This window comes from Neomonachus schauinslandi, chromosome 6, assembly GCF_002201575.2.
Source record: "Neomonachus schauinslandi chromosome 6, ASM220157v2, whole genome shotgun sequence".
Lineage (NCBI taxonomy): Eukaryota > Metazoa > Chordata > Mammalia > Carnivora > Phocidae > Neomonachus > Neomonachus schauinslandi.
Window position 1 is genome coordinate 53,652,678 of NC_058408.1, and position 25,196 is coordinate 53,677,873.

A 25,196-nucleotide genomic window follows, 5' to 3' on the forward strand; every position below is an offset into this window, starting at 1 on the left:
TCCCTGCTCGGCAGGGAGTCTGCTTCTCCCTCTGACCCTCCCCACTCTCATGTGCTCTCTCTCAATCTCTCTCTCAAATAAATAAAATAAAAAATCTTAAAAAAGAAAAAGCTGAATGAAGGAATGATGGCTACCATCTTGTGCATAATTAAATCCATATTTAATAATATAATAATTATAGAAATCTCAGCCCAAAAATTCAGGAGTGTACAAATACAACTTTATTTTGTTATCATTCATCTCAATCTTTATTTTGTGTTCTCATTCCAGTGCTGCAGGAAATTTAATCTTAATTTAATTCAGAGTCTTCTCAGTTAATTCAGGACTTCTTTCCCACCCTTCCCCCTGGATACATCTAAGTATCTCAGGTTGTAAAGTATACTGAGGCACTGGAAAGGGAAGGAGAAACACCTGGCCCTTCGACTTCACTTGGGCCCTTTAGCATCACCTCAGACACCATCATTCCCTTCTGGGTTATATGGGACACAGCTACATTCTCCTTGCCCCACCCATTATGTCTCCCCAGGTTGGCATCTGTCTGTGGTGTCTCTCTCTCCCAGCTACTTCCATCCTGTTCTTGGGCATCCAGAACATATTCAGTTGTTTCACATGCTTTATGGAGTGAAAGGAAATTCTGCAAGCTCTTTCTGCTTAACTATCACACGTGGTCCCATCTACTCCACTACTCCTCTACCATGCAGGGTAGAGGGAAACTTCTTCAAAACTGTCACCACTCCTGGCTCCACTGAGATTATAAGTATAGTTACCCTCTGCTCTCTTATCACCCAAATTCATGTAGGATTCTTACCATATGTTCCTCCCATCTCCAGACTGTGCCTGAAGGAGAGTGTTGAAAAGGAACACACATCAGCATTTAGTGTTCCAGTTCACATGACTGCTTTCCATCAGGGCACATCACTTCCTCAGAGACAGAAGAATGATCTAGTCCGGTATAAGAAAAATTAGCTCTGACTGACCTGCTCTTCCAAATCTATTATATTTCTCTTTAACTTGAAGACCTGTGCCTTTTGGGACTTAGGCTGTTGAGACTCCAAAACATGGGTCTTTGTAACTCAAAATAAGCCTTTGAAACGCAACCATCAAGAATCTGATTCTTTTCTTCATTAATTCAACAATTATTTATTAGGTACAAATAGGAACTGTTGCAGGTTCTATCGACAACTGGAGATAAGTCCTTTCCTTAATGAGATTATAGTTTGGTGAAATCTTACTTTCCTAAGTGTTTGTAGAAAGCTCTTTCCTAAGGCAGTAAACATAGACAATCCTAGCTGACTGTAGTATGGAAGGGTGGTTCCCAAGCTACAGAAAGGGGGAAGGAAGGTAACACATCAGTTAATTTGTAACTAAGTGCTATCTCACTACAGCATGCAAAACCCTTCATGAGATGCCCCACTTCTAGACTACCTTCTGTTTCCCCACAAATATTCTATACTCCAGCCTTACACAATGCAACAATAGCCACAATGGGTCATGCTCTCTTACCCCTTCATGCTTTTACCCTTTCTTTCCCAAGCAACTTTTTAAGTAGCTTCGGTTGGACCTCCCTATTAAGCCTTCCCTGCCCACTAAGTTAGGGGTCCCTTATTGGTGTTGCTACAGCATTTGTGTTTACTCCTTTCACAGCATTTGTCCCAAGGAATTTGCTAGGGGCTGGATTTCAGCACCTCATCGTTAACCTGTGATCTCCTTGAGAATAAGGACAGTTTCTTTTATCTCTGTATCTTCATGTTTAACATACGGTAGATGCTCAAAGAATATTGAATGATATGTAGCTTTTAAAATGAATATATTTTCCATATAAAAATTTAGCATAGATTGGAATTAAAAAGAAAATAATTGCAATGGTTCAGGAATGGCTAAATAGAGGTAGGAAAGGGAAGGTGTCTGTTAAAGTAAAACTATGACAGGGGCACCTAGGTGGCTCAGTCGTTAAGCGTCTGCCTTCAGCTTGGGTCGTGATCCCAGGGTCCTGGGATCGAGTCCCGCATCAGGCTCCCTGCTCAGCGGGAAGCCTGCTTCTCCCTCTCCCACTCCCCCTGCTTGTGTTCCCTCTCTTGCTGTGTCTCTCTCTGTCAAATAAATAAATAAATAAATAACCTTTAAAAAAAAAAGTATAACTATGACAAATTCAGAGATGAAGGACCACTGGGCCTGCAGTAGTATCACAAGTAACCTATAATGACATCTGCCTTCCTCAGCCCTCCAGTCTCTCACCAGTGCTCCAGAAACCCGGGCAATGCAGCCTGCAGGGGTCAAGGCAGAGCAAAGGAAATGTTAAAACTCAGTGTGAGGGCAAACAGGGTAAGAAATTAATGTCATTAACTAACTTCCCAGTTGCCAGCTAACACCTGAGTTAATGGTTAATATTTTAATATGTGTTTCTGGATAATCTGAGAGCAAAGCCTTTTGAGAAAGCATTATTGGAGGGTTGGGGGTAAAGGAGAAAAAAGGCATCAAAGAATAAGAGAAAAAAAACCTAATCTTTTTAAATTTAAATTTTAGGTAGTTAAGATACAGTGCAATATTGTTTCTGGAGTAGAATTCAGTGATTCATCACTTACATGTAACACCCAGTGCTCATCATAACAAGTGCCCTCCTTAGGACCCATCACCCATCTAGCGCATCCCCAACCCACCGCCCTCCATCAACCCTCACTTTGTTCTGTGTCATTAAGAGTCTCTTATGGCTTGTTTCCCTCTTTCCTTTTTTTCTTCCCCCTTCCCATATGTTCATCTGTTTGCTTTATTAAATTCCACATACGAGTGAGATCATATGGTATTTGTCTTTCTTTGACTGATTTATTTCATTCATAACACACTCTAGCTCCACCCATGTCATTGCAAATGGCAAGATTTCATTCTTTTTGATGACTGAGTAATAGTCAATTAGTAATAATAGTAATAATAAATAGTAATAAATAGTTTTGATGACTGAGTAATAAATAGTATACACATACACACACACACACACACACCCCACATCTTCCTTATCCACTCATCAGTCAATGGACATTTGGGTTCTCTCCATAGTTTGGCTATTGTTGATAATGCTGCTATAAACATCACAGTGCACGTATCCCTTTGAATCTGTATTTTTGTATTCTTTGGGTAAATACCAAGTAGTGCAATTGCTGGATCATAGGGTAGTTCTATTTTTAACATTTTGAGGAACCTCCATACTGTTCTCCAGAGTGGCTGCACCAGTTTGCATGCCCACCAACAGTGCAAGAGTGTTCCCCTTTCTCTCATCCTTGTCAACACCTGTTATTTCTTGTGTTGTTAATTTTAGCCATCTTGACAGATGTGAGATGGTACCTCATAGTGGTTTTGATTTGTATTTCCCTGATGATGAGTGATGGTCAGCATCTTTTTGTGTGTCTGTTAGCCATCTGGATGTCTTTTTTGGAAAAGTGTCTATTCATATCCTCTGCCCATTTCTTAACTGGGTTATTTGTTTTTTGGGTGTTGAGTTTGATAAGTTCTTTGTAAATTTTAGATACTAACCCTTTATCAGATATGTTGTTTGCAAGTATATTCTCCCATTCTGTAGGCTGCCTTTTAGCTTTGATTGTTTCCTTTGCTGTACAGAAGCTTTTTATCTTGATGAGGTCCCAATAGTTCATTTTTGCTTTTGCTTCCCTTGCCTATGGTGATGTATCTAGTAAAACGTTGCTACAGCCAAGATCAAAGAGGTTGCTGCCTGTGTTCTCTTCTAGGATTTTGATGGTTTCCTGTCTCACATTATGTCTTTCATCCATTTTGAATTTATTTTTGTGTATGGTGTAAGAAAGTGGTCCAGTTTCATTCTTCTACATGTTGCTGTCCAGTTTTCCCAACACCATTTGTTGAAGAGACTGTCTTTTTTCCATTGGATATTCTTTCCTGCTTTGTTAAAGATTGTTGTGGGTCCATTTCTGGGTTTTCTATTCTGTTCCATTGATCTATGTGTTTGAAAAACAATTGTTTCAAGTCTAGTCCATTGAGAACTAAGGTTTCAATAAAGCGGCTCGATATAAAAGTATAAAATATATAGAAAAAAGTTAAAAAATGCACAAAACCTATATAAAAAACTGCAGCAATCATATTATAAGACATAAATGTATCCTTACACAACTCAATATCAAAAACAAGTAAACAATCCAATTAAAGAAATGGGCAGAGGACCTCAAAAGACATTTCTCCAAAGAACACACACAGATGTCCAACAGACACAAGAAGAGACACTCAACATCACTCATCATCAAAGCAATGCAAATCAAAACCCCAATGAGATATCACATCACACCTGTCAGAATGGCTATTATCAAAAAGACAAGAAATAACAAGTGTTGGGGAGGATGAATAGAAAAGGGAACCCTGGTGCCCTACTGGTGGGAGAGCAAAACAATGTAACCACTGTGGAAAACAGTATGGAGGTTCCTTAAAAAAATTAAGAATAGAACTCCTATACAATCCAGTAATTCCACTACTGGGTAATTACCCAAATAAAATGAAAACAGTAAGTTGAAAAGCTATATGCACCCTTATGTTCATTGCACCATTATTTACAATTGCCAAGATACAGAAGTAATCGAATGAAGTGTCCACGTTAAGAGTAATGGATAAAGAAGATGTGGTATACATATACAATGTAATATTACTCAGCCATAAAAAAGAATGAAATCTTGCCATTTGTGGCAACATGAATGGACCTAGAAGTTATGATGCTAAGGAATATAAGTCAGAGAAAGACAAATACTGTATGATTTCACTTATATATGGAATCCAAAAAACAAAATAAGACAAAAGAGAAACAGATTCAAAGATACAGAGAACAATCTGGTATTGACAGAAGTGGGTGGGGAGATGGAAGAAATGGGGGAAGGGGGATAAAAGGTACAAACTTCCAATTATAAAATAAATAAGACATGGAGATGCAATGTACAGCATAGGGAATATAGTTTATGAAATTGTAACAACTTTATATAGTAACAGATGGTTGTGGTGATCACTTCATAAGGTATATACTAAATGCTGAATCACACACGAAAGTGATATAATATTGTATGCCAACTACAGTTCAATAAAATAAGTAAATAAATATATCAAATTAACATGTTATACACCTTAAATTGACACAATGTTATATGGCAAATATGTTAATAAAAAAGAAAGAAAACTATAACTTTTCTGAAGGAATATAAAATAATCAGTAAACACTGACTCCATATCATATTCTCCTAGAAAGGTAGACTTCACGGTGTAGAGTGGTCAAATTCCCCCTAGTTAAATTATGGTAAATTTTATGTAATTCCAACCAAAAGTCCAGTACGATTTGGCAGGGAAGTAGGTGGAAAGAACACAGGATGAGTTGATTAAGTCTATGTACAGAGTAAATATACAAAAATTGCCTACATTTTGAAGAAAAAAGTCATAAAGACAGTTATTAAAATAGTCATGACTGCAATACAAAGAGATCAAAAGAACAGAAGAGAGAGTTTAAGATGAAACCTAAGCATAAGAGGAGGTTTAGTCTAAGACAGCGCAGTCGTTTTGACAGAATGGGAAATTAAAAGATGGTGTTGCTTATGTTACCAGTTATCTATCTTGAAAAAGTTATGTTTACTACCTAACTCCCACTATATAAAAGTGGGTTTTTAAATACATTATGGAGCTAAAGCACAATGAAAATTTTATATTAGAAAAAAATAGAGAAATACGCAATTATAATAGGGTGAGGGAGATCTAAGTGTGACAAGAAGTTGAATAGGAAACAATAGATTTGGTTTTAAAAAATTAAACATTTCTACAATGAAAATAACAGACAGATGACCCAAGGGGAAGAAACATTTACAATACATGTAAGAGTTACATTTGTACCACATAAAGAGCTACCATAAACCAGTAATAAGACAATAGCTTAATTTTTAAAAGAGTAAAGTAATTCACTGGAGAAATACAAATGATGATAAATAAAACTAGTGAAAGAGTTTCAATTTCAAAAATATTTTTTGAAATGTAAATTATAATGAGACCATTTTTGCCTGCTAGTGTTATAAAATTTTTACAAATGATAATACATATAGTGCTTACAGTATAGAGAAAAGGCACTCTCCCATGGTATTGGTGGGAGTGTAACTTGTACAGATTTTTATTTTCTTTTTTTTTTAAGATTTTATTTATTTATCTATTGGAGATAACGCAGGAGCATGGGGGAGGGACAGAGGGACAAGAAGACTCCCCGCTGAATCTCTTCGGAGATAATGACCTAAGCTGAAGTCAGATGCTTAACCAACTGAGCCACCTAGATGCCCCTTGTACAGCTTTTTAGAGTCCAATTTGACAATACCCATTGAAAGTTATAAGATAGCTTAGGACTAGCCCTTCCAATTCCACTTTTCTATCCTAGAGAAATCCTAGCAGAAATGCACAGATATGTATATAAACGTAGTTTTACAGCATTTTTTTTTAGATAGCTGAACTCTGGGAACAAAGCACATGTCCCTTAGAGAAACAACTGAAGCAACATGGTGATGGTCCCTGCACACAGCCATCAAAAAGAAAGAGGTACATCTGTGTTATGGAGTTAGGGAGGTGTCCCTGGTGTTTAGTTCAATCACTTATTCTACACTTTTATTAAGCACCAGAATAAAAGTCGACATGGATCTAATTGGAAAAGTACACAAACAGGAAAAAAAGGACTAGGAAATAATTACAGTAGGTGCCGTAAAGGAAACAGAGTAGAAAATAGTGGGCGTAATCCCTGATTCATCTCTTTTCCACGCACCCAACACCCCATCAGCCAAACTGAAAATTCTTAATTACTAATACGTAGATCAAATTTTTCCACTTCCCTCCAATTCCCCTGCTACGATGCTTTTCAGTAGCTTCCCTTAGTCCTAACAATAAACTCTAAAGCCCCCAGCCCAGTTCAGAGAGCCCTGCCTGATCCGGGCTCAGTCTACCTCTCCAGCATCCTCCCGCCATCCTCCGCCACACCTGCCCTGACTCTTTCCCTGCTATGTGCCAAGTTCGCTCTGGCTTAAAGCCAGGCACCTGCCAGGGTGACTTTCAACACGGAAGGAGGAAAGAGCCACCCCCAGTGGCAAGTTTGGAAATGTAGGTAGGATACATCTGGCAGCCCGAAAAGATTTCAACCTCAAATTGAACAAGAGAATATAGAAACAGGGAATCTCACGCATGCGCCCTCAGAGCCTAAGACCCCGCGAGACTGATTCCCGTACATGCCTGATTTATGGGAAACTGGCACTTATTTCCTCACCAATGAATATCTGACAAGAATCTCTCCCCATCCTTAAGCCAACGAATTTACTGCTTGGACTCCAGCTGGACTTCCCCGTCTTTGTGCTCCCTGCCCATAAATAAAGCCTGACTAAACCCTTCCAAGGGACTGCTTGGAGCTTGGTACAGCATGCGTCTGCCAATAGCAATTCCCTGCTACTCAGAAATCAACTGAATTTCTGCTAACTCAAGTTTGCCTCAGTTTACCTTTTTATTTAAATTGACAGTTGTCTCAGTAATGAGGGAACATACCGGCCCTTAAGCACTTAAAACTGCTATGCATATTGCTATGTGCATTATAGTCCCACCCAATAATGCATTGTTTTATCCAAAATAACATGAACAGGCTGTCGTCTCTGCCTGGAACCTCCTTAGCTTAATCTTTGTATCCCTGGCTCATATATATATATATATATGTATATATATATACATATATATATATATATATTTTTAAGTAATCTCTATGCCCAAGGTGGGGCTCAAACCCACAACCCTGAGATCAAGAATCAGATGCTCTACTGACTGTGGCTCTTGTTATTTTAAATGGCACCCCCTCAGAGAGGCTTTCCCTCCGATGTAGTTACTTAATACCCTATTTTAATTCTCTATCTAGTGTTTATCATCTGATAATTTATGTATTTGATTTATTTGCTTGTTTTTTATTAAATTTTCCCCACGACCACCACCATTCTTGCCCTTAACTAGGATGTAAATTTAAAGGAACAAGGAACTTATCTGTCTTGTTCACCACTGTATCCCCTAAACAAAGCTTGGCACCTAGTGAGTGCTTAATAAATGTTTGTAGAATGAATGAAGAATATTGACATTATCAGTTCTATCAGAACATAATTCTCCACCTGCTGAAAAAAAAAAGGCATATAGCTTGTGATAGTTGTCTACTACTTTTTAAAATATTGATATATAAGCATATATATTTATAGAAAATTAAAAAACATAAATGGAAGTACTATCAAGTTATTGTTATAGAAGTAACCATTATAAATTTTGAAGTGTCTAATATCCATCTCAAGCTTCTATCAGGAAAAAAAAGAGCCAAATCTCTAAAACAAAGAAGATGGAGGGGGAAAAAAAGGAATAGCAGTACTGAAGGGGTACTTGTGTGGCTCAATCGGTTAAGCTTATGACTTTGGCTCGGGTCACGATCCTAGGACCCTGGGATTGAGCCCCACGTAGGGCTCCCTGCTCAGCGGGGAGTCTGCTTCTCCCTCTCCTTCTGCCTCTCTCCTCCACTCATGCTCTCTCTCTCTTTCTCTCAAATAAATAAATAAATAAATAAAATCTTTAAAAAAAAGAATAATAGTACTGAATTCATGATCTTGGTATCTATTCATGAAAAACAGTCGGAATTTTTATTATGAAATAAAAATGTATTGATTCAATTCCAGAGTCTAAAAAAAAAAAAGAATATTGACATTATAATGGGGGAGTATGAATCTGTTTTAGGTAAGATTCCTTGGATCAGAAAAGCCTGGTCTTCAATCCTATCTCTGCTACCCTAACGTTACCTTGGTAACGTTACTTAATCTCTCTAAACCTAAATCAGTTTTTTCACTTACAAAATGGGAGTTAGTAACACTTGACTTAAGGAGTTGTGAGGATTAGTAAACATAAATGTAAGATGTTTTGCATTAACTTTACAAAAAGAGAGTCAGTAAATTACAACTATTATTGCTATTTATCTACTTCATAGCTTGACTTAGGGAAAGAATAAGTCCTGTAATAAATGTCTCATTATTTTTAAATAAGAAGTTGATATTCTTACCCATTTTGTAAACCATAAAATATGACAATGTGGGCTTGGCTGTAGGGCAGAAAAAACCATACCCCAAATTTACCTTCCTTTCAAAAGTGGACCCAGCTACCTGGCCGCCTCCCTCCACTGATTGCACCCCCACTCCCTTCCCAGAGCAGAAAAGTCTTTTCACATTCTTTGGGAAAGTTAGAAAGAGCCAATTAGCTATCCTAGTCAACACCATTGAGTAACCCAAGAACAAAATGCTAAAGTTTCCTGCATTAAAATTTTCTCTTTGCCACCCTCCCAGACCTTTGTAGGAGCCTCTAGACTTTCTTAGAAGCCAGAACATAACCCACCCGAATGATGCAAAGAGGATGCTGAGGTTTAAGATGTCTTCTCTTGCAGCTCACACCTTAAGAGTTCTGTTTAACACCTTTGTGTCTCTTTCTCATCACTGAGTCAAAGCTGTTTTTTCTTCTCAATGAAGACACAGGGTGAGGAGAATAGAACACATTTCGTGTTACTGGAACCTCCAGTTTCTTCAATCTACAATCTTTAGTCTCTGTTATGAAGGTCTAGAATCTGAGTTCATTTATTTAAGACCAGAGACTGTTGTAGCTTCCTGAATCTTCCATCTGCCTTCTCTTCCAATCAGGAACAAATGCTAAAACCTTCCCTTCCAGAAAATGTGCACCAAGTTCCCTTCTGCAGACTGGAAGTGGTGCATGTGTGGTGTTAGGGTGGTGTGTGTGAGAAAACTAAGACCTAAACCAAGTGAAACTAAAAGAGCAGAGAAGCATTTGAGACACAGACAGATGCCCATCCAACTCTCCAGTCTCCTTTGCAAAGGTGCTTATCTTGTATATGGTGCCTTACATGTGTGGACACTTTCAGAGTTCGATAATATCAAAGATGCCTCTTACTAACTCACATTATCTTTGAAGTGGTTTACCCACAGAAAGCCAGGGCTATGACATGAGAACCAAGAAGTTCTATCCCTTCTGTGATGAGCAGCTGGAGGAGGGGGATTCCCTCAACAGCTCACATCTCCTGAGACAACCCTGGGTTAAGTTGGGGGTTTTAGTTATATATAAGGACAACAAAGAGCGTAAAGTGTTCGATCTCCCCAGTCAAATGTTTAAACAGCACCCTATTTAATTATACTTCGTGATTTAAAAAATAGGCACCAAAATGGCATCACACTAGGCTGTGAATATAATGAGTACAGAAAATATTCAATATATTCAGTTAACATTTATAGAGAAGCTGACCACAAGCCAAATGCTTTTATGTGTATTACATCAGAGGGTTAAAAAAAAAAAAAACAATTAAAGCAAAAGACATGTGAAAAAAGTTTTAAAGGCTATGAAAATGTAAGATATTATTTTTATATCTCAGAATATTTACCTATCTGTTGCTCCTAATTAGTGTTTTTACATTTGATGGGATTCATACATAATACGGTAGGGTTATGGAAGATCAACTTTGTAGAAACTAAACAGCAAGTAAGAATTTTTTTTGACAGTGACTGTATCAGGAAAGTTGCTGAGGAATATAACTCCACTGACCTACCTTCAGAAGTATCATTCCTAACAAAGTGCCTTCATTCCATTTAGCATTAACAATATTCCTATAAAACCACAAGAATAGGAATCAGTGTCCTCATTTTACAGAGGACACAACTGAATCTCAAGATATTCCCTGTCACTTACTCAAGGTCACACACATAGCTAGTTGAGTAGCAGAAGATGGACTCAAACCCAGGCCCTCTGACCCCAAGTTCATTCTCTTTCCTTCTCACTTTGTTAAGACTAGGATGGACAATAAGGGCAACTCAGTTAAACACAGTAGAGAGATGAAATGAAAGAAGAATGTAAGAGCAATTGTCAACTATGAAACTCTATGACCTCTAGAGGGTTGTGATATCAAATATGTAGATTACATTATATTATTATATTATATTATATTATGCAGAATGTGGATATTAATCAAAGTGAGACTTAAACTAAAATGCAAAGAGATGAGGAATCACTGAAAATTAAGGGGGTGAGGCTCACGTTGAGTGCCATCACACAAGGTACAGTGCTAAGAAATCTCTGCAAGTGGAAAGAACATCAGATGTATGGTTAGATGACTAGAGTTTAGTCCCAGCTCCGCCATTTATTAGCCACGTCACCTTAAGCAAGACTCATAAATTTTCACTGTCTCAGTCTTTTTGTGTGTATAAAATGAAGACAACAATCTACCTTCCAAGGTTGTAATGAAAATTAAACAAGATAAAGTATATGAGAAAGCTTAACAATCTATAAAATACTGCGGGAATATTAAGCAGAAAAGAACTATATCCAATGTGTGGAAGTTACAGTGTAGAGGATTTCAGTCAAATCTGAGAAAGAATTTTCTAAAATGCAATACAGTCCAGTGCAGATATGGGCTCCATCACAGTTCAGTGAGCCCCTCTCCAGGAAGTTTTCAAATTAAGGTTGTGTTGGAAATGGAGTCCCACCTGTTGGAAATGTGGTAATGAAAACTTCTGCCTTAAAAGAGAGGTTGCTTTGTATGATTTCTAAGAGGACTGTTATAATGTGGGCAGCCCAAGAGAATGAGGGTGCTCCCTGAAATTTTCAGGAAACTGGAGAGAAGACTTGACTTTCCACAGAATATGACATTGAGTTCGTGTTATTCAACTGAGAAGCAGAAGAAAAGGTGACCCCATAGAGCCAAAGGAGCTTCCAAGTGGGATAGGAGGGATATCTGCCTTGTGCTCCTCTCTGAAGACGTACAGTTAGAACTGTGGAGAAATGTCTCCCAATAAGGATGATGCTTTGGCAATAGTGAGAAAGTCACCACTGAGGCAAACTGTAAGGAGCAGAATACCCAGTTAGCTGTCTATATTTCCAAGGCATGTTGGCTTTTAGGTGAACCCCAAAGGCTCCTGGCTACCAACTATAGTTATGATATTCCTGAATAAGGTTTGTTTCTGAGTCTGAAGACCCTAAGGAATGGGGTTCTGATTCTAATTTCCCAAGGCCACCTCATTCCACCTCTGGATGATCCAAGTGGTGGGGGGGCGGGGAGAAAAGAAAAAACAGAAATTTTTACAGAAAGTAAAAATTTATCCCTACTAATACCATAACGTAAGCAAACCCCTTTGAAAAATATAATTTAACATATGGCTGGCATACTTTTTAGATAAAGACAAGGGAATATCTATGGCTTAACCCTAAGGAAATCTTACAGTCCGGCTCAGAGAAGTCAGGCTTCTCTCTCCAATTCCCATCTTCCAATGATCTGTTGGTTCAAATGAGTCACACTCATAATGATGGTCCCCAGTAGAGCTCATTTCCTAGTAAGCTCTGGTAAGTCAAAACCTACTTCAGAGAATACAAGGTCACCACCTTGGGGATGCTAAGGAAAAACATGGGTTTTGTATGGTTTTAGTTGTTTGAGAAGAAAGAAAACCTCAAACTACTGAACCAGCAGTAATCCTCTCCTTCTTCTTTTTTTTAAGTGTTCACTTTGAGTTTAGCATTTCAAAAGTAACGATGGCAGATCCCATTTTTAATGAGCTCATCAAAAAGTTTTGATTTTTTGGCATTCTTTATGTTCCTACTGAGGCAAAGAAAAATAAGTCAAGGTTCCTGAAGGAACTGTTAACGTCTCTTTCCTGGAACAAGTACTTAGGGCTTAGTAAGTTATGGCCCTATCTTCAGAAAATCCCAAAGGCATCCTAGTAGAGCTCAGACTTAGAGAGATAAAAGTGTCAGTAACACCACTGCTAGCTGATTGCATCATGTCATCTCGGGATGCCCCAGTGCCATTCCTACTTTCTTTTTGCTTTGGTGCCATTATCTAGAAGGATCCATTGATTTAAAAGGCCCAGAAAACTGCCCATTACCCTTAGAACTGGTATACTTGATGGTTGGAGCCAAAAGAGGAGAAAAAGGATGAGGTGGATTTCATTGTGAGGGCTATAATACAGACAAGCAGCCAAAAGAAGGCTGAATACCTCCCTGACTTTCTCCATGAGGTATCTGGTCAGGAAGCAGATGAATCAACAGAAGAGTTTTAAGGAGAGCAGGTGACACACTCCAGCCTGGACATTTGTTTTGTTAATTAATTTATTCAACAAATATTTATTGAATATCTTCTAAGTGACAAGTTCAGCTTTAGTTACCCGGCAGTTTCCCTCAACAGTATCCTGAATAACTCCTCATAATGCCAGACACCAAATAGATTTTTCTTGCTTTCCAGTGCTAAGAATTAGGATGCACTATTTTTTCCATCTGTAGCCTCAAATTCCCATTAGATAATCTACTAAAGCTGGAGAAACACTCACATATATTCATGAGGCAACACTATGACTAGTAGTGAATATATTCACTACTCTGAGAAACATACACACATACCCTAAACTGAGAAACATTTGTTTTATAATTAAGGTTATCTAGTCAACAGATATTTATTGAGTTCCTAATATATGCCAAGCACTGGATTTGGTGTTGAGGATACAGTGGTAAACAAAGCAGAAAAGGTCTTGTTTGGGGAACTTTATTTTAGTGGAAAAACATATTTTAAGTGGTCAAATAAATAATATAACCACAAGTTATGCTAGTTACTAAGAAGGAACTAAAAAGAAATAAAATAATGAGAAAGAGAGGAGCTCTAAGAATGATCTGAGGAGGTGACATTTAAACTAAGGCCTGAAAGATAAGAAGAAGCCAGGCACGTGAGGAGCCTGAAGAAGACCATTCCTGGCTAAGGAAAGGAATCCATGTGTGTGGAGACAACCTTCTCAGATGTTTGTCTCTACCAGGAAAATGAGAAATGCAACCATCACTGGAGAAGAGGAAAGGTAAAGAAAGGTTTGGGATTTTTTTGGTTTGGGCTGGGCTGTCTTTTATTGAAAAAGGATATTTGAACATATGTTCATGCTGATAGAAATCATTTCATAGACAGAGATGGTTTGACGATCCAGAAGAGAGAAGAACAATTTTAAAGAGGCAAAGTAGGGGAATAGAAATGGATCTAGTGCACAAATGAAGAGATGGTCCTCTTCCTCCACTATAAGGATAAAAGAGAGATCAGGCAGATGTGGGTAGATTTGTGTTCTGGTGGTATAAGTGAGGTTCCATAGTGGGAGGAGGGGTTTGCAAGAGGAAAAGATATGATGTAACTGTCTCAAACAATGGAAAAACATAACTGGCAGGGAACTGAAGAAGAAGTGGTAGGCAGTGTTGAATGTCCATTTGAGATCTGTGATCACTAATATAAAGCAGTGTTTCTCAAGTAGGGCTGATTTTTTTCTTCCTATCCCTAACCTGGGCACATTTGGCAATGTCTAGAGATATTCTTGGTTATCACATATGGAGGATGTGATAACTCCATTGTGCTACTAGCATCTAGTGGATAGAAGGCAGAGATACTGTTAAACATACTACAGCGCACAGGACAGGCCCCACAGCAAAGAATTATCCAGCTCAGAATGTCAATAGAACCAAGGTTGGGAAACCCAGATGTAAATTGATGTCATACATACAGACCTTCTCTGGAGTGCTACATAAGGAGACAGTGATAGTCTCTGTGGGCAGAAATGGGGCCATGGGAAAAGTGAAAAGAGGACTTACTGTCATCCTATATCTTTGTGTGCCTTTTAAAATTTGTACTATGTACCTGTATTACTTATTCAAATCAATCAAAAGATAGAAATAAATCAGTGATAAAGAGTAATTGATTTAGGTAGATGATAGATAAAAATAAACTGAAACCAGTAATTGATTTAGGTAGATGATAGATAAAAATAAACTGAAACCAGTTGTAGGACGCCAGCTTAAAAGAAATGGGATTTTTGCAAGGAGAATACAGTGAAGGACACAGAATATTCTGGAATTGAGAAATTTTCCAAGATACTGATTGTAATGACAGAGGGTAGAATCTAAGCTTGTCAGAGAGAGGAGTGAAGATAAAGACAGAGCTGATGGATATGTAAGGAAATGATAGAGTTTATCATAGGTCTCAATGTGGTAAAAACAGACACATTTTAGGAGACAAAATGTTGGAGCAATTGAGCTGGAATAATAGGAGATGATGTGAAAATAAGATGTCTGAAATCAAATTGTAAAGGAAATACCATAATTTTTTAACAAAGACTTTATCAAATTGTAAAGGAAATACCATAATTTTTTAACAAAGACAAAGTCTAGGGGGAAGCTATGGTAGTGAGTAGTCGAAAAAAAAGGAAAAGGTCATTGTGAGGGAAGAACAGGAGTATCTAAGAAACCAGGTGTTTGGATGGATGTCTCAGGTCAGTGGTTCCTTCTGGAGCAAGAAGTGCCTCTCATAGAGTGGCTTCTTAAAATGATAGATGCCATGTACCAGATACTTTACATACATATCAGTCATTTTTGTCCAAGAGAAGTCAAGTGACTCACCCAGTGATTGCATTTAGAAAGTAGAGGAGCAAAGATTCAAGTTCAGGTTTTTCAGGCCAAAGTCTGTGCCCTTTCCACTATGCTATGGCTCTGCTCCTAGAGGAGCCTGGGGGAAGTTGTCATCAAACCTGTTGAAAGTTGGGTGAGCTTAGCATTGGCAATAATATAGGTAATAAAAACTCTGGATAATGGAAAGAGACTGGGGGAGAGATGTGTCTGGCAATGATAGATATGCATCACAGTTCTCACTCCAGTGAATTCTTCTTAATGTGGCCTTAAGGCAAAAGGAGTGAAGAAGCCATGGAGGAAAGAAATAATAAGGAAAAAAATCCCCAAATTTTAGTGATTTCCAAAAAATACATTCATAATGTTGACCTGTATTCTAAAATATAATTTTTATTACACATATTCTTTTTATTAAAATACACAAAATGTATATAAATACTGATTATATTATAGGAAAACAGCATCAACAGCTGACAGTTAAAGAGTCTTGAGGACTATTTTGAGGACAACTGAGTCAGTTGCCAGGAAGTATTCAAAATCTACCACTAAATGCAACCCATGTTTTCCTAACATGTCCTTCACAATCTCCACATTGTCTCTTCTTACGTAACTCTTCTAGTCACATGCATGTGAGCGCACATGCACACACACACACACACACACACCTAAAATTGCACTGGAAATATACACGCTGTTTGGGGAATGGAGCAACTTCCCAAAAGATCCCCCTTTACTTCTCTCTTACCATCACCTGGTGGCACAAGCTCTGCCTTTAGAAGTAAAGATGCTTCCAATGGGACAGGGGGCCTGTGGCCTCTTTAGCTTATCATGCAAGCCTAGTCCTCTTTTTCCATCCCTTATACACTCATGTCACATCCATATATCTGAAAGACAGCCTCCCCTGAGGTAGATAGTAGACCCACCCCAAGAGGTGAGTTAACAGGTGTCCTTTTCAATGTGCCAAAATGCTTTTGGACACTTAAAATGAGTGTAGAACACTCTGGTAGCTGCTTCTTCCTGCCTCTGCATCTTCACATGGCAGCCCAGAGTCTCAAGTTCTTCAGTCATATTCCCCCTCCTGTCTGGCTTATGAGGTGAGGAAGTATAGACCTGCTGGACACTGTGGTCTCTAGATACTCTTGGCTCATGTCTTCTCACTTGACCTCAAGTGGGCTTAAGAAGACTCTCATTCAAGACCATATTTTCAGTGCCTGTAACAGGGAACCATATGGAGAGAATTCCCAAAGTGCTTTTCTTAGAGCTTATATAAGCCAAAAAATGTCTTAGATTCCTCAAAACTGACCAAAGACAGTTCAGATACATTGACATATAAATGGTCAGCGCTGGTGAGATTGAAAACCGCCCCCAGGTAGCTGCTGCGGGCCCACATCTGGCCAGTAGTGCAGTAGTTCATGATCTTCCCCTCCATCAGCACCAGATCCTGGGGATACTTAGAGTTCCTCATATAGACCTTGTGGCTCAGGGGCTTGTTGTTGCAGGACTGGCCCCTGAAGTACACCTTGGAATACACAAAGTACAACCCAGTATCATTGATCACAAGGCCACCCTTCTTATACTTCACCCCAGAGACAAGGGCAATTCCATATGTGTCTTCCCATTCCAGAGGGATGGATCTTGAGTTGGGCTTGCCTGAAATCAAACCAGAGAGGAGCTTTCAGCCAGGAATGCTCATGCACCCAACAAATGAAGCTTCCAAGGCAAAACTGTGGGCCTTTCCTTGAGCAAATAACCAAAATGACATAGCCCATACAGACCTGGCTAATGGATCAGACTCGATCCATCACTGAATTTCTGCAACACCTCTATCAAATTGCTTGCCTCAATTTTATCATCTACACAACTGGGACAATAATATATATCCTAATCAATTACAATGAGACATTATTGAGATTATTTTAGTTCTCTGGAGCAGAGATTCTATGATCTTCAGAACTAACACCAAAACTTCTAGGTTTTGAGGTCTCTCTATGAGGAAAAAAGTGAAACCCAAGGAAATTCTAAAGTTGGGAAGAACCTTAGGGATCATGTGGTCCACTCCTCACCTATACTAAAGAGTCTTCAGTACCCCCACTTTGGGCTAAAATCCCCTTTCTTTTATGTCCCCACAGCAGTATATTCATACCTTAAGCAGAGAACACTCTCGAGTACTGAAATTATCACTTATGTACCTGTATTTCCCTATTAGATTTTAAGTTCCTTGAAGGCAGGAACCACGTATTATTAATCTACATGTCCCCAAGGCTCGGCACACAACATGTGTTCAATAAATATCTGGTGACCCAAACTGGATCATTCTACAGCCTCTGCCTAAATAATTCCAGGGACAGTGGCATACCACTTTCTGTGATACTTATCCACTTTGCAGATATTCATGGACTGTACCCTGGGAATGCTCACACCACATTGCTTTCAAATCACTTCACTCCACCAGTTGGCCACATGCAGGAAGGCCACCAGTGCCAGGACTGGACCCTTCTTCTCACTCCTCCATCTACTCTTGTGCAAAGCAGAGTGAAGCTCTTCCAGAAAACCAGAAAAGCACTGACTAAAATAATTGATCACTCCCTACCTTTCCAGATCTCACCTCTTGAACCCATGCCCCAAATCTTCTAAGGGTCTTTGGAATGATTGAAAAAAGTGAGCTCCTCCTGGGTGGGGGTCATGTCATAATCAGCTCCATTTTGCCCATTCAGAACATGGCCTAGACTAGCACAGGGGCTCAGTCTGGGTGTGAGGTTGACTTGACTAGAAAGATGGGACTATTCTTGGGTGTCAAATACTGTCACCAGAAAGTAGCAACTCTCTCTGAGCACAGTACCCAACCAGCTACTCTTTCTTCAAAGGCTTTCCCAAGCCCCATGTACCTTCCAGATACAGACCTGTTAAATGGGCCACTTTTCTCAGCTCCTTTTTTTCAGAGGGTGGATTGGGTTGACCTGTATCATAGAGAGATGAAAGATATACGTAAAAATGAGATACCAACTATTCTTTTGTTGGGACTCTGAACTGGGCATTTAAATAAAAGTGATTTTTTTTAAAAACATAAATGACAACAGTCTAACATATACTAATCATTCAAGTCCAGACGGTAGAACTCACAGCAACATATACTTCAGAATCAAAGAGGTAAAAAATAAACCAAATTGAGATAGACATATGCACAATTATGTCACAAAAGAACAATAAAAAGGTTGATTGATAAAGAGCTATCATATCAGTTACTGCATTTGAACTTGCCACAGTCCTTTGAGATAGAGATTATTGTCCCACCTTATAGACAGCTAAATGAGCTTAAAAGTTGGGTGACTTGTCCAAGAAGACCCAGCTACTCAATGTCAGAATAGGATGGACACTCAAGTCTCCTGGCTTCAAATTAGGGTTTTTTCTACTCCAGTTCAGCTGCCTCTAGGACTCCACAGGACAGAGGCCAAAGAAGACTATGATTTCACCTCCTGGCCCCTAGGTCTTCCCCTCAGTGGCATTCAACCATCTGCCCAAATTAATCATCCTCAGATCTCAAATGCCTTGAATAGCTCCCCATTGAATGTATACTTGTGTAAAAGTTTCCCCAGCCACATGATCTCTGCCTGTCTGTCCAGCCTCACCTCCTCTGCTTGCTCATGTCAGCCAAGGCTGCACAACACTAGTTCTGATGTAACCTGAACACACCCAGCTTCCAGCCCCCATGCCTTTGCTCATGCTGTTAATCTGCCCAGAATGCCCTCCAAACAGATCTTTGTGGCAAATTCCTATCAACCCCATACACACCACCTGCAATACCTCTTTCTTGGGGAAACCCTCCCAGGACTTTTTAATCGAATATGGTTTTTCCCCCCTTGAAACCTAGAATCACTTTGCCTTTACCTCTTTTGTCAGTTCTGGCTCCCCATTTCTGTGGTAACTGTATAGCTTGCCTTATCCCCCCCAAATAAATGGCAAATTTCCTACTATATGTTTAATCCGCAAGAGTATTTAACTCAGTTTCTAACCCAGGGCATGTGACCAGTAAATATTTGCTAAATTAAATTGGAGGTTGGGGCACCTGGGTGGCTCAGTTGGTTAAGCGACTGCCTTCGGCTCAGGTCATGATCCTGGAGTCCCGGGATCGAGTCCCGCATCAGGCTCCCTGCTCAGCAGGGAGTCTGCTTCGTCCTCTGACCCTATCCCCTCTCATGTGTTCTCTCTCTCTCATTCTCTCTCTCAAATAAATAAATAAAATCTTTAAAAAATAAATAAATAAATTAATTAATTAATTAATTAAATTGGAGGCGTTAAAATAGGCAATAGCTCCCAGAGTAGACATTATTTCTCTGACTTCAAATATTTTAACCAAAGAGAGCCACCACTTAGCTAATGAATTCAGCTAAGACATTTAAGAAAGATTCACAGAAAAGCCCTCATCCACATCAAGCTCATTGCGATTAGCCTGCAAACCTCCCCTGTGGCGTGAGCTTGCCGCCGTCAGCTGAGAGCATGACCTGAGCAATCATGACCTCTCTAGCCACCCAAGACCACCCACCATGAATGAGGTGTTAGCGAACAGGAAAGGCAAAACTGAGTCTCCTCTACATTCCTATACCACAAACCATCTGTGCAACTCGTCTGGCATTCAGCCATGTACTGACAGGAAATGGAACAGAGAACCACAGGTTGCGTATCGTTCTATCCCTCGCAGAGCCTTGCACAGTGTGATTCTCATAGAGGGTCCTCAGTAAAAATATCTGCTGGATAAATGCTGAAATAAACTGGAAATAGATACTACACTTTGGTGATCAATGTTTCCTACCCTCAGGGCCTTTGCACATGCCATTCTCACTGCTGGAATGTTCTCCCCTATCCTCCCACACCACCCCACACACACGCACGCACACACAACACCTCCTTAGACGGGACTTTCCAGACCACTCTATCTTACATCCCGCTTAGTACAATTTGAAATTATATTGTCTGCTTGCTTGCTTTTGTTTACCCTTTCCTGCATGCTAAAAGCTCCCTAAGGGCAGGACCCTTGTCTCTCTTGTTCTCAGTCATCACCAACACTCAGCACCCAGCCCAGGACATAAGAAGCACTCCAAGAACATTTGTGAATGAATAAAAGACTTAATGAGTTAACTGTGGAAAAATGGAAAATGAAAAAGGAGCAAATAAATTTGTTTAAATAATCTATGATAGTACATCCCAGAGAAAATTGCTGTTAATTTGTTGAAGTATAAATCCTTCTAATTCTTTACTAAGAATATAAAAATATGCACATACACTTATATAGTCAATTTATACTAAGCATACTGTTTTATAACTTGTCTTTTTTATCTAACAGTATAGAACACACAATCTCCATGGCCTTAAATGTAATTATATGGATTTCATTTGCTGCATATGATGCCCTCTGAATATACCATGATGTATTTAATCTCCTGTTAAGAGGCATTTAGATTTCTTCCGACTTGTTTATTATAAATAGCCTTATAAGAAAATGATGAACACCCTTATTTATGAGTTTTTGGGTATACCTCTGATTATCTTATTAAGATAAATTCTTAGTGATGAGATTACATGGTAAATTAACATTTTTTATTTTAAAGATTTTATTTATTTGGCAGAGAGAGAGAGTGTGTGAGCATAAGAGGGAGGGGCAGCAGGCAGAGGGAGAGGGAGAAGCAGGTTCCGCAGGCTCCAGAGGCTCCCCTAGAAGCAGGGAGCCCAGTGTGGGGCTCCGTAAGGGGCTCCATATGGGGCTCAATCCCAGTACCCTGGGATCATGACTTGAGCCGAAGGCAGATGCTTAACCGACTGAGCTACCCAGGCGCCCCGGTAAATTAACACTTTTAATCCTTTGGTACATTTTTTCCAACTGGTCTTCAGAAAAGGTATAGCAATTTACATGTTCCCTGGCTGTCAACTAATGTTTAAGCAAAATTTTTCTCTCACATTTTTGCCAATCTGTTTTTTTTTTTAATCTTTACTAACGGGATGAATGAAAATGGATATCCCCTTGTTTTGATTTGCATCTCTTTTCCTATTAATAAAGTTGCTACTTTGTTCTCCATGGGGAGATTCACCAATCTCTGGTCCATCTGGGTTGATAAGAAGATACTTGTTTACTGGAAGAGGTAGACCTGACTCATCTGTTCACTTGACTTTTAATTGCTAAAATGACCCCAGAGAGTGGGTAAAAGATGAGTAATTAGGGACCTGTTTCACCAGCAACATTCCACTGATTTTCAAAGCTATTTTATTTTAGAAATCCTCCTAAGGTTCTATTTTTCTAACAAGTATTTCTACCCTGCTTGAATACATCTGGACTTTCTAACACTTAGGGACTTGGACCTAGAACTAGAGACCAGAGCATCCAAGGGATGGCTCCTACAGAGCTTAGATTCTGGAGCAGGAGGGTGATTTGGGTCACCTACAATAGGCACATAAGAAAAACTGGAACAGGCTCCCCCACAATGGATGGCCAGTGCTGTCTTCCGTTTTCTTCCCAAGATTTACCTATTGTCTTTGCAGAGGCATCTTGCTGCTTATCTTTATTTCGCATTCCATGGACATCATAGACAGATAGAAATTTCCCTATTTCATAGGGCACCAGTCTACATGCTGGAAAGCCCTGTAGGCAACAAAGCACCAGGAGCCTGTGCTCCTTCTAGCCCCAGTTCCACACCAGCAGTTTGGGGCATATCCCCTAATCTGTCTGGTATTCTGTTTCTCTTCCAAAAAGTGAGTGACTGAACCAGATTTGCTCCAAGCTCCCTTCCAACTCTTACCAAATCCAAAGTTTGGTGAATCTCAGTTGAATGAACCAGAGCATCCTAAATCTACCTGCCCATAGTTTCCAAACTATGTCCTGAAACTTCACACGAGGTCAGTGTTCAACATTTTCATCTTCTCCCTAGTCCTGAATCTCATAAAAGGGCTTTCTTTTATTATTGAAGGTAGCTCATGATTGCCTTTGTGGGGGAAGCTGGAGTAGCCCTTGAGAAATGGCTAAGGTCTTCCCCCCAAGACTGCCAGTGAGTGCAAAAGAACGACCTTAATGTGGATGATTAATTGCATACTTTTTAAAAGCTTAAAGGGGCACCTGGGTGGCACAGTCAGTTAAACATCTGAGTCTTGATTTCGGCTCAGGTCATGATCTCAGGATCGTGAGATGGAGCCCTGCATCGGGCTCTGTGCTGGGCGTGGAACACACTTAAGATTCTCTCCCTCCCTCTCCCTCTGCCCCTCCCCCACAAATAAATAAATAAATAAATAAATAAATAAATAAATAAAAGCTTAAATATATCCTAGAAAAATTTTTTAACTAAAGCTTGACTCTTGAGTAATCTCTCAGAGAGTTTAAAGAAGAGACGACTTTTCCCGGAAACATCTGTCTTTGTCCCCTACACGCCCCATCTCCCTGGGAGTTACAGCCACTGCCCTGTTCATGGACCCCAGGAAGCCTGAGGAAGGGACAGGCCTGGAGCCAGCCGTATATGTGTTGTCTCTTTCCAAAGTCGAATGGAAATTATTTGAATTGTGTGCAGTACTCAGTTACACTGATTTTGAATGATTAAATTCACTTCGATGTTAGGGCAGCTCAAGGAACGAAAATAAGCAAAGATTCCGAATTAGCCAGGATTTCTTTTGTAGTATACGTGTGTCCAAGAATGGGATGGAATTCAAGGCATTCAACCAACATGGTTCAACAATGAGGACTGTCTTTAGAAACTCAATATACATGCATAAAAAGACTCACCTAGGGCGCCTGGGTGGCTCAGTTGGTTAAGCGACTGCCTTCGGCTCAGGTCATGATCCTGGAGTCCTGGAATTGAGTCCCGCATCGGGCTCCCTGCTCGGCAGGGAGTCTGCTTCTCCCTCTGACCCTCCCCCCTCTCATGCTCTCTCTATCTCATTCTCTCTCTCAAATAAATAAATAAAATCTTAAAAAAAAAAAAAAAGACTCACCTATTTGCTTCTCCAAAGATGATGCTCTAGGACTTTGGCTGGTGGACTGGCAAAAGAGAGAGAGAAAAAAAAGATGCATAATAAATATGAAGTTCTTTAAGCTAGAGGGGGCAAAGTTGTCAAACAAACCAAATAAACCTGAGAAGGAAATCTCCATATCTCAGAACCTCTCCTAACTCAGACTCTGGCCATGCAATCATGTCTCACCATGCCCCAGTTTTGTGATTTGGAATAGTTCTAATATTTTTAAGCATTTTCAAGGAAATTTAGTTTGCTCATTTAAACAAATTCACTTCTAAGCAAGACTCCAAATTCCTTTTCTTTCTTGAATCACTAACCTCTAGTAGGGGTTCAGCAGGCAGCCTTGCCAACCAAGAAAAGAAGAATTGTTAAGTGCCCGTCCTATCTGGGCCCTGATCCTCTACAAGAGAGCAAATACCCCCTTGACTCATTTGAGCCTCCGTTTCTCTGCCTCTGGAATAGAACGACTAGAATGATCCATTTCTGAGACAGGAGAAAAAAAGGACTAGAAAATACTTTGCAAGCGAGGCCACAGCCCCTCTGGGCCTCGGCATCCCTCGCCTCCGCTACAGCAGAGCTGCTACACTAGCTTACCTCTCTGAGTTCAGCCAGCTCCTTTTGTAGGTGGAAGAGCTGAAACATCCCCAGCCCCAGTCCCACCAGGGCTGCCAGAACCATGAAAAACATCACAAGGAGACACAGGCCTGTGTTGTGGTCCCTCCGCGTCTTCAGCGGCCGCAGCGGCAGCCGAGTTAAGGGCTCCGGCGGTGGTAGTGTTGGGGGTGTTGGGGGCGGCGGCGGCGGCGGCGGCCTCCTCGGCCCAGGCCTTCCCGGCACGGAGGACGTACACGGGAGGACCGAGCCCGGAGAGGCCCAGGGAGAACTAGCACTGCTGTCCACCCAGTAGATTTGGGGGTACGGGTAGCTGAAGGGCTGCTGCATGGCAGCCGGTTCCTCGGGCTAGCCCCCAGCGAAGGTGTCAGGGCCAAGGCCGACACCGCTGTTTTTCTGGCTGCTCGAGAGAAGACAAGCCGGCTCTCTCTTTATAGAGTTTCCATCGCCAAGGGAAACACCTCTCTTTCGTCCTCTCTTTCCTTCTCTCTTTCTGCTTCTCAAAGAGACACCCACTCACTTTGCATCTGAAGCTGAGAAGCCTCAAAGACCAGACGCTCAGAGCAAACCCCGGGAAGTTTCCGCCCACAATTTTCTGATGAAAGCCTGCAGGGCTGATAACGCCGGTGGGGTCGCCTGATTTTTTTCAGGCTCTGCGAGCGCGGAGAGCGCTGGGCGCAGGTGTCCAGGCCCTGGGGGGCAAGACTATGGAGTCGCGTCCACATCTTACCTTTTGCATGAGGCAAGCAATCCCTTGCTGCTATCCTTCGCCCACACCCAAGTACTATTTACCCTTAACACTGCAAAGCACTATAATTTATGGGGTAGAAATCTGCCCCACCCCCTCTCCAGGGATTAGATCAGAGGTTGCAAACCAGTGGCTGATATGCCCTATGGAACCCATGGACCTCACTATGTTTTTTCTCTTCTCTGTTGCCCCCTTTTAAAATGGGGATAGTCCACATTAAAATATATTTATTTTATCATGTTTTTGAAACATTAGAATCCTGGGCACCCTAGAGGCCAGCCCCTGCAGCCGAGCTGCCCCACCCTGCACTGTGCCTCACACACCAGGTCCTCCCGCGATGGCCCTCTGGTCCCTG

At 40.4% G+C, this 25,196-nt stretch overlaps 1 protein-coding gene across 2 annotated transcripts; it reads right to left on the reverse strand.

The window, feature by feature from the left end:
- Positions 1–15,881: 15,881 nt before the first annotated feature.
- Positions 15,882–24,590, reverse strand: FASLG (Fas ligand). Of its 2 annotated transcripts, XM_021682624.1 has the most exons (4): positions 24,076–24,590; positions 23,461–23,506; positions 18,396–18,452; positions 15,882–17,145 (listed from the first exon to the last, which is right to left on the reverse strand). In XM_021682624.1, the coding sequence occupies exons 1-4, from the start codon at positions 24,421–24,423 to the stop codon at positions 16,751–16,753; spliced, it is 846 nt and encodes a 281-aa protein (XP_021538299.1). In that variant the 5' UTR covers positions 24,424–24,590; the 3' UTR covers positions 15,882–16,750. The 2 variants fall into 2 exon arrangements, with proteins under 2 accessions (XP_021538299.1, XP_021538300.1); XM_021682625.1 differs by lacking the exons at positions 15,882–17,145; positions 23,461–23,506 and having other exon boundaries at positions 18,417–18,452; positions 24,076–24,423.
- Positions 24,591–25,196: the final 606 nt, after the last annotated feature.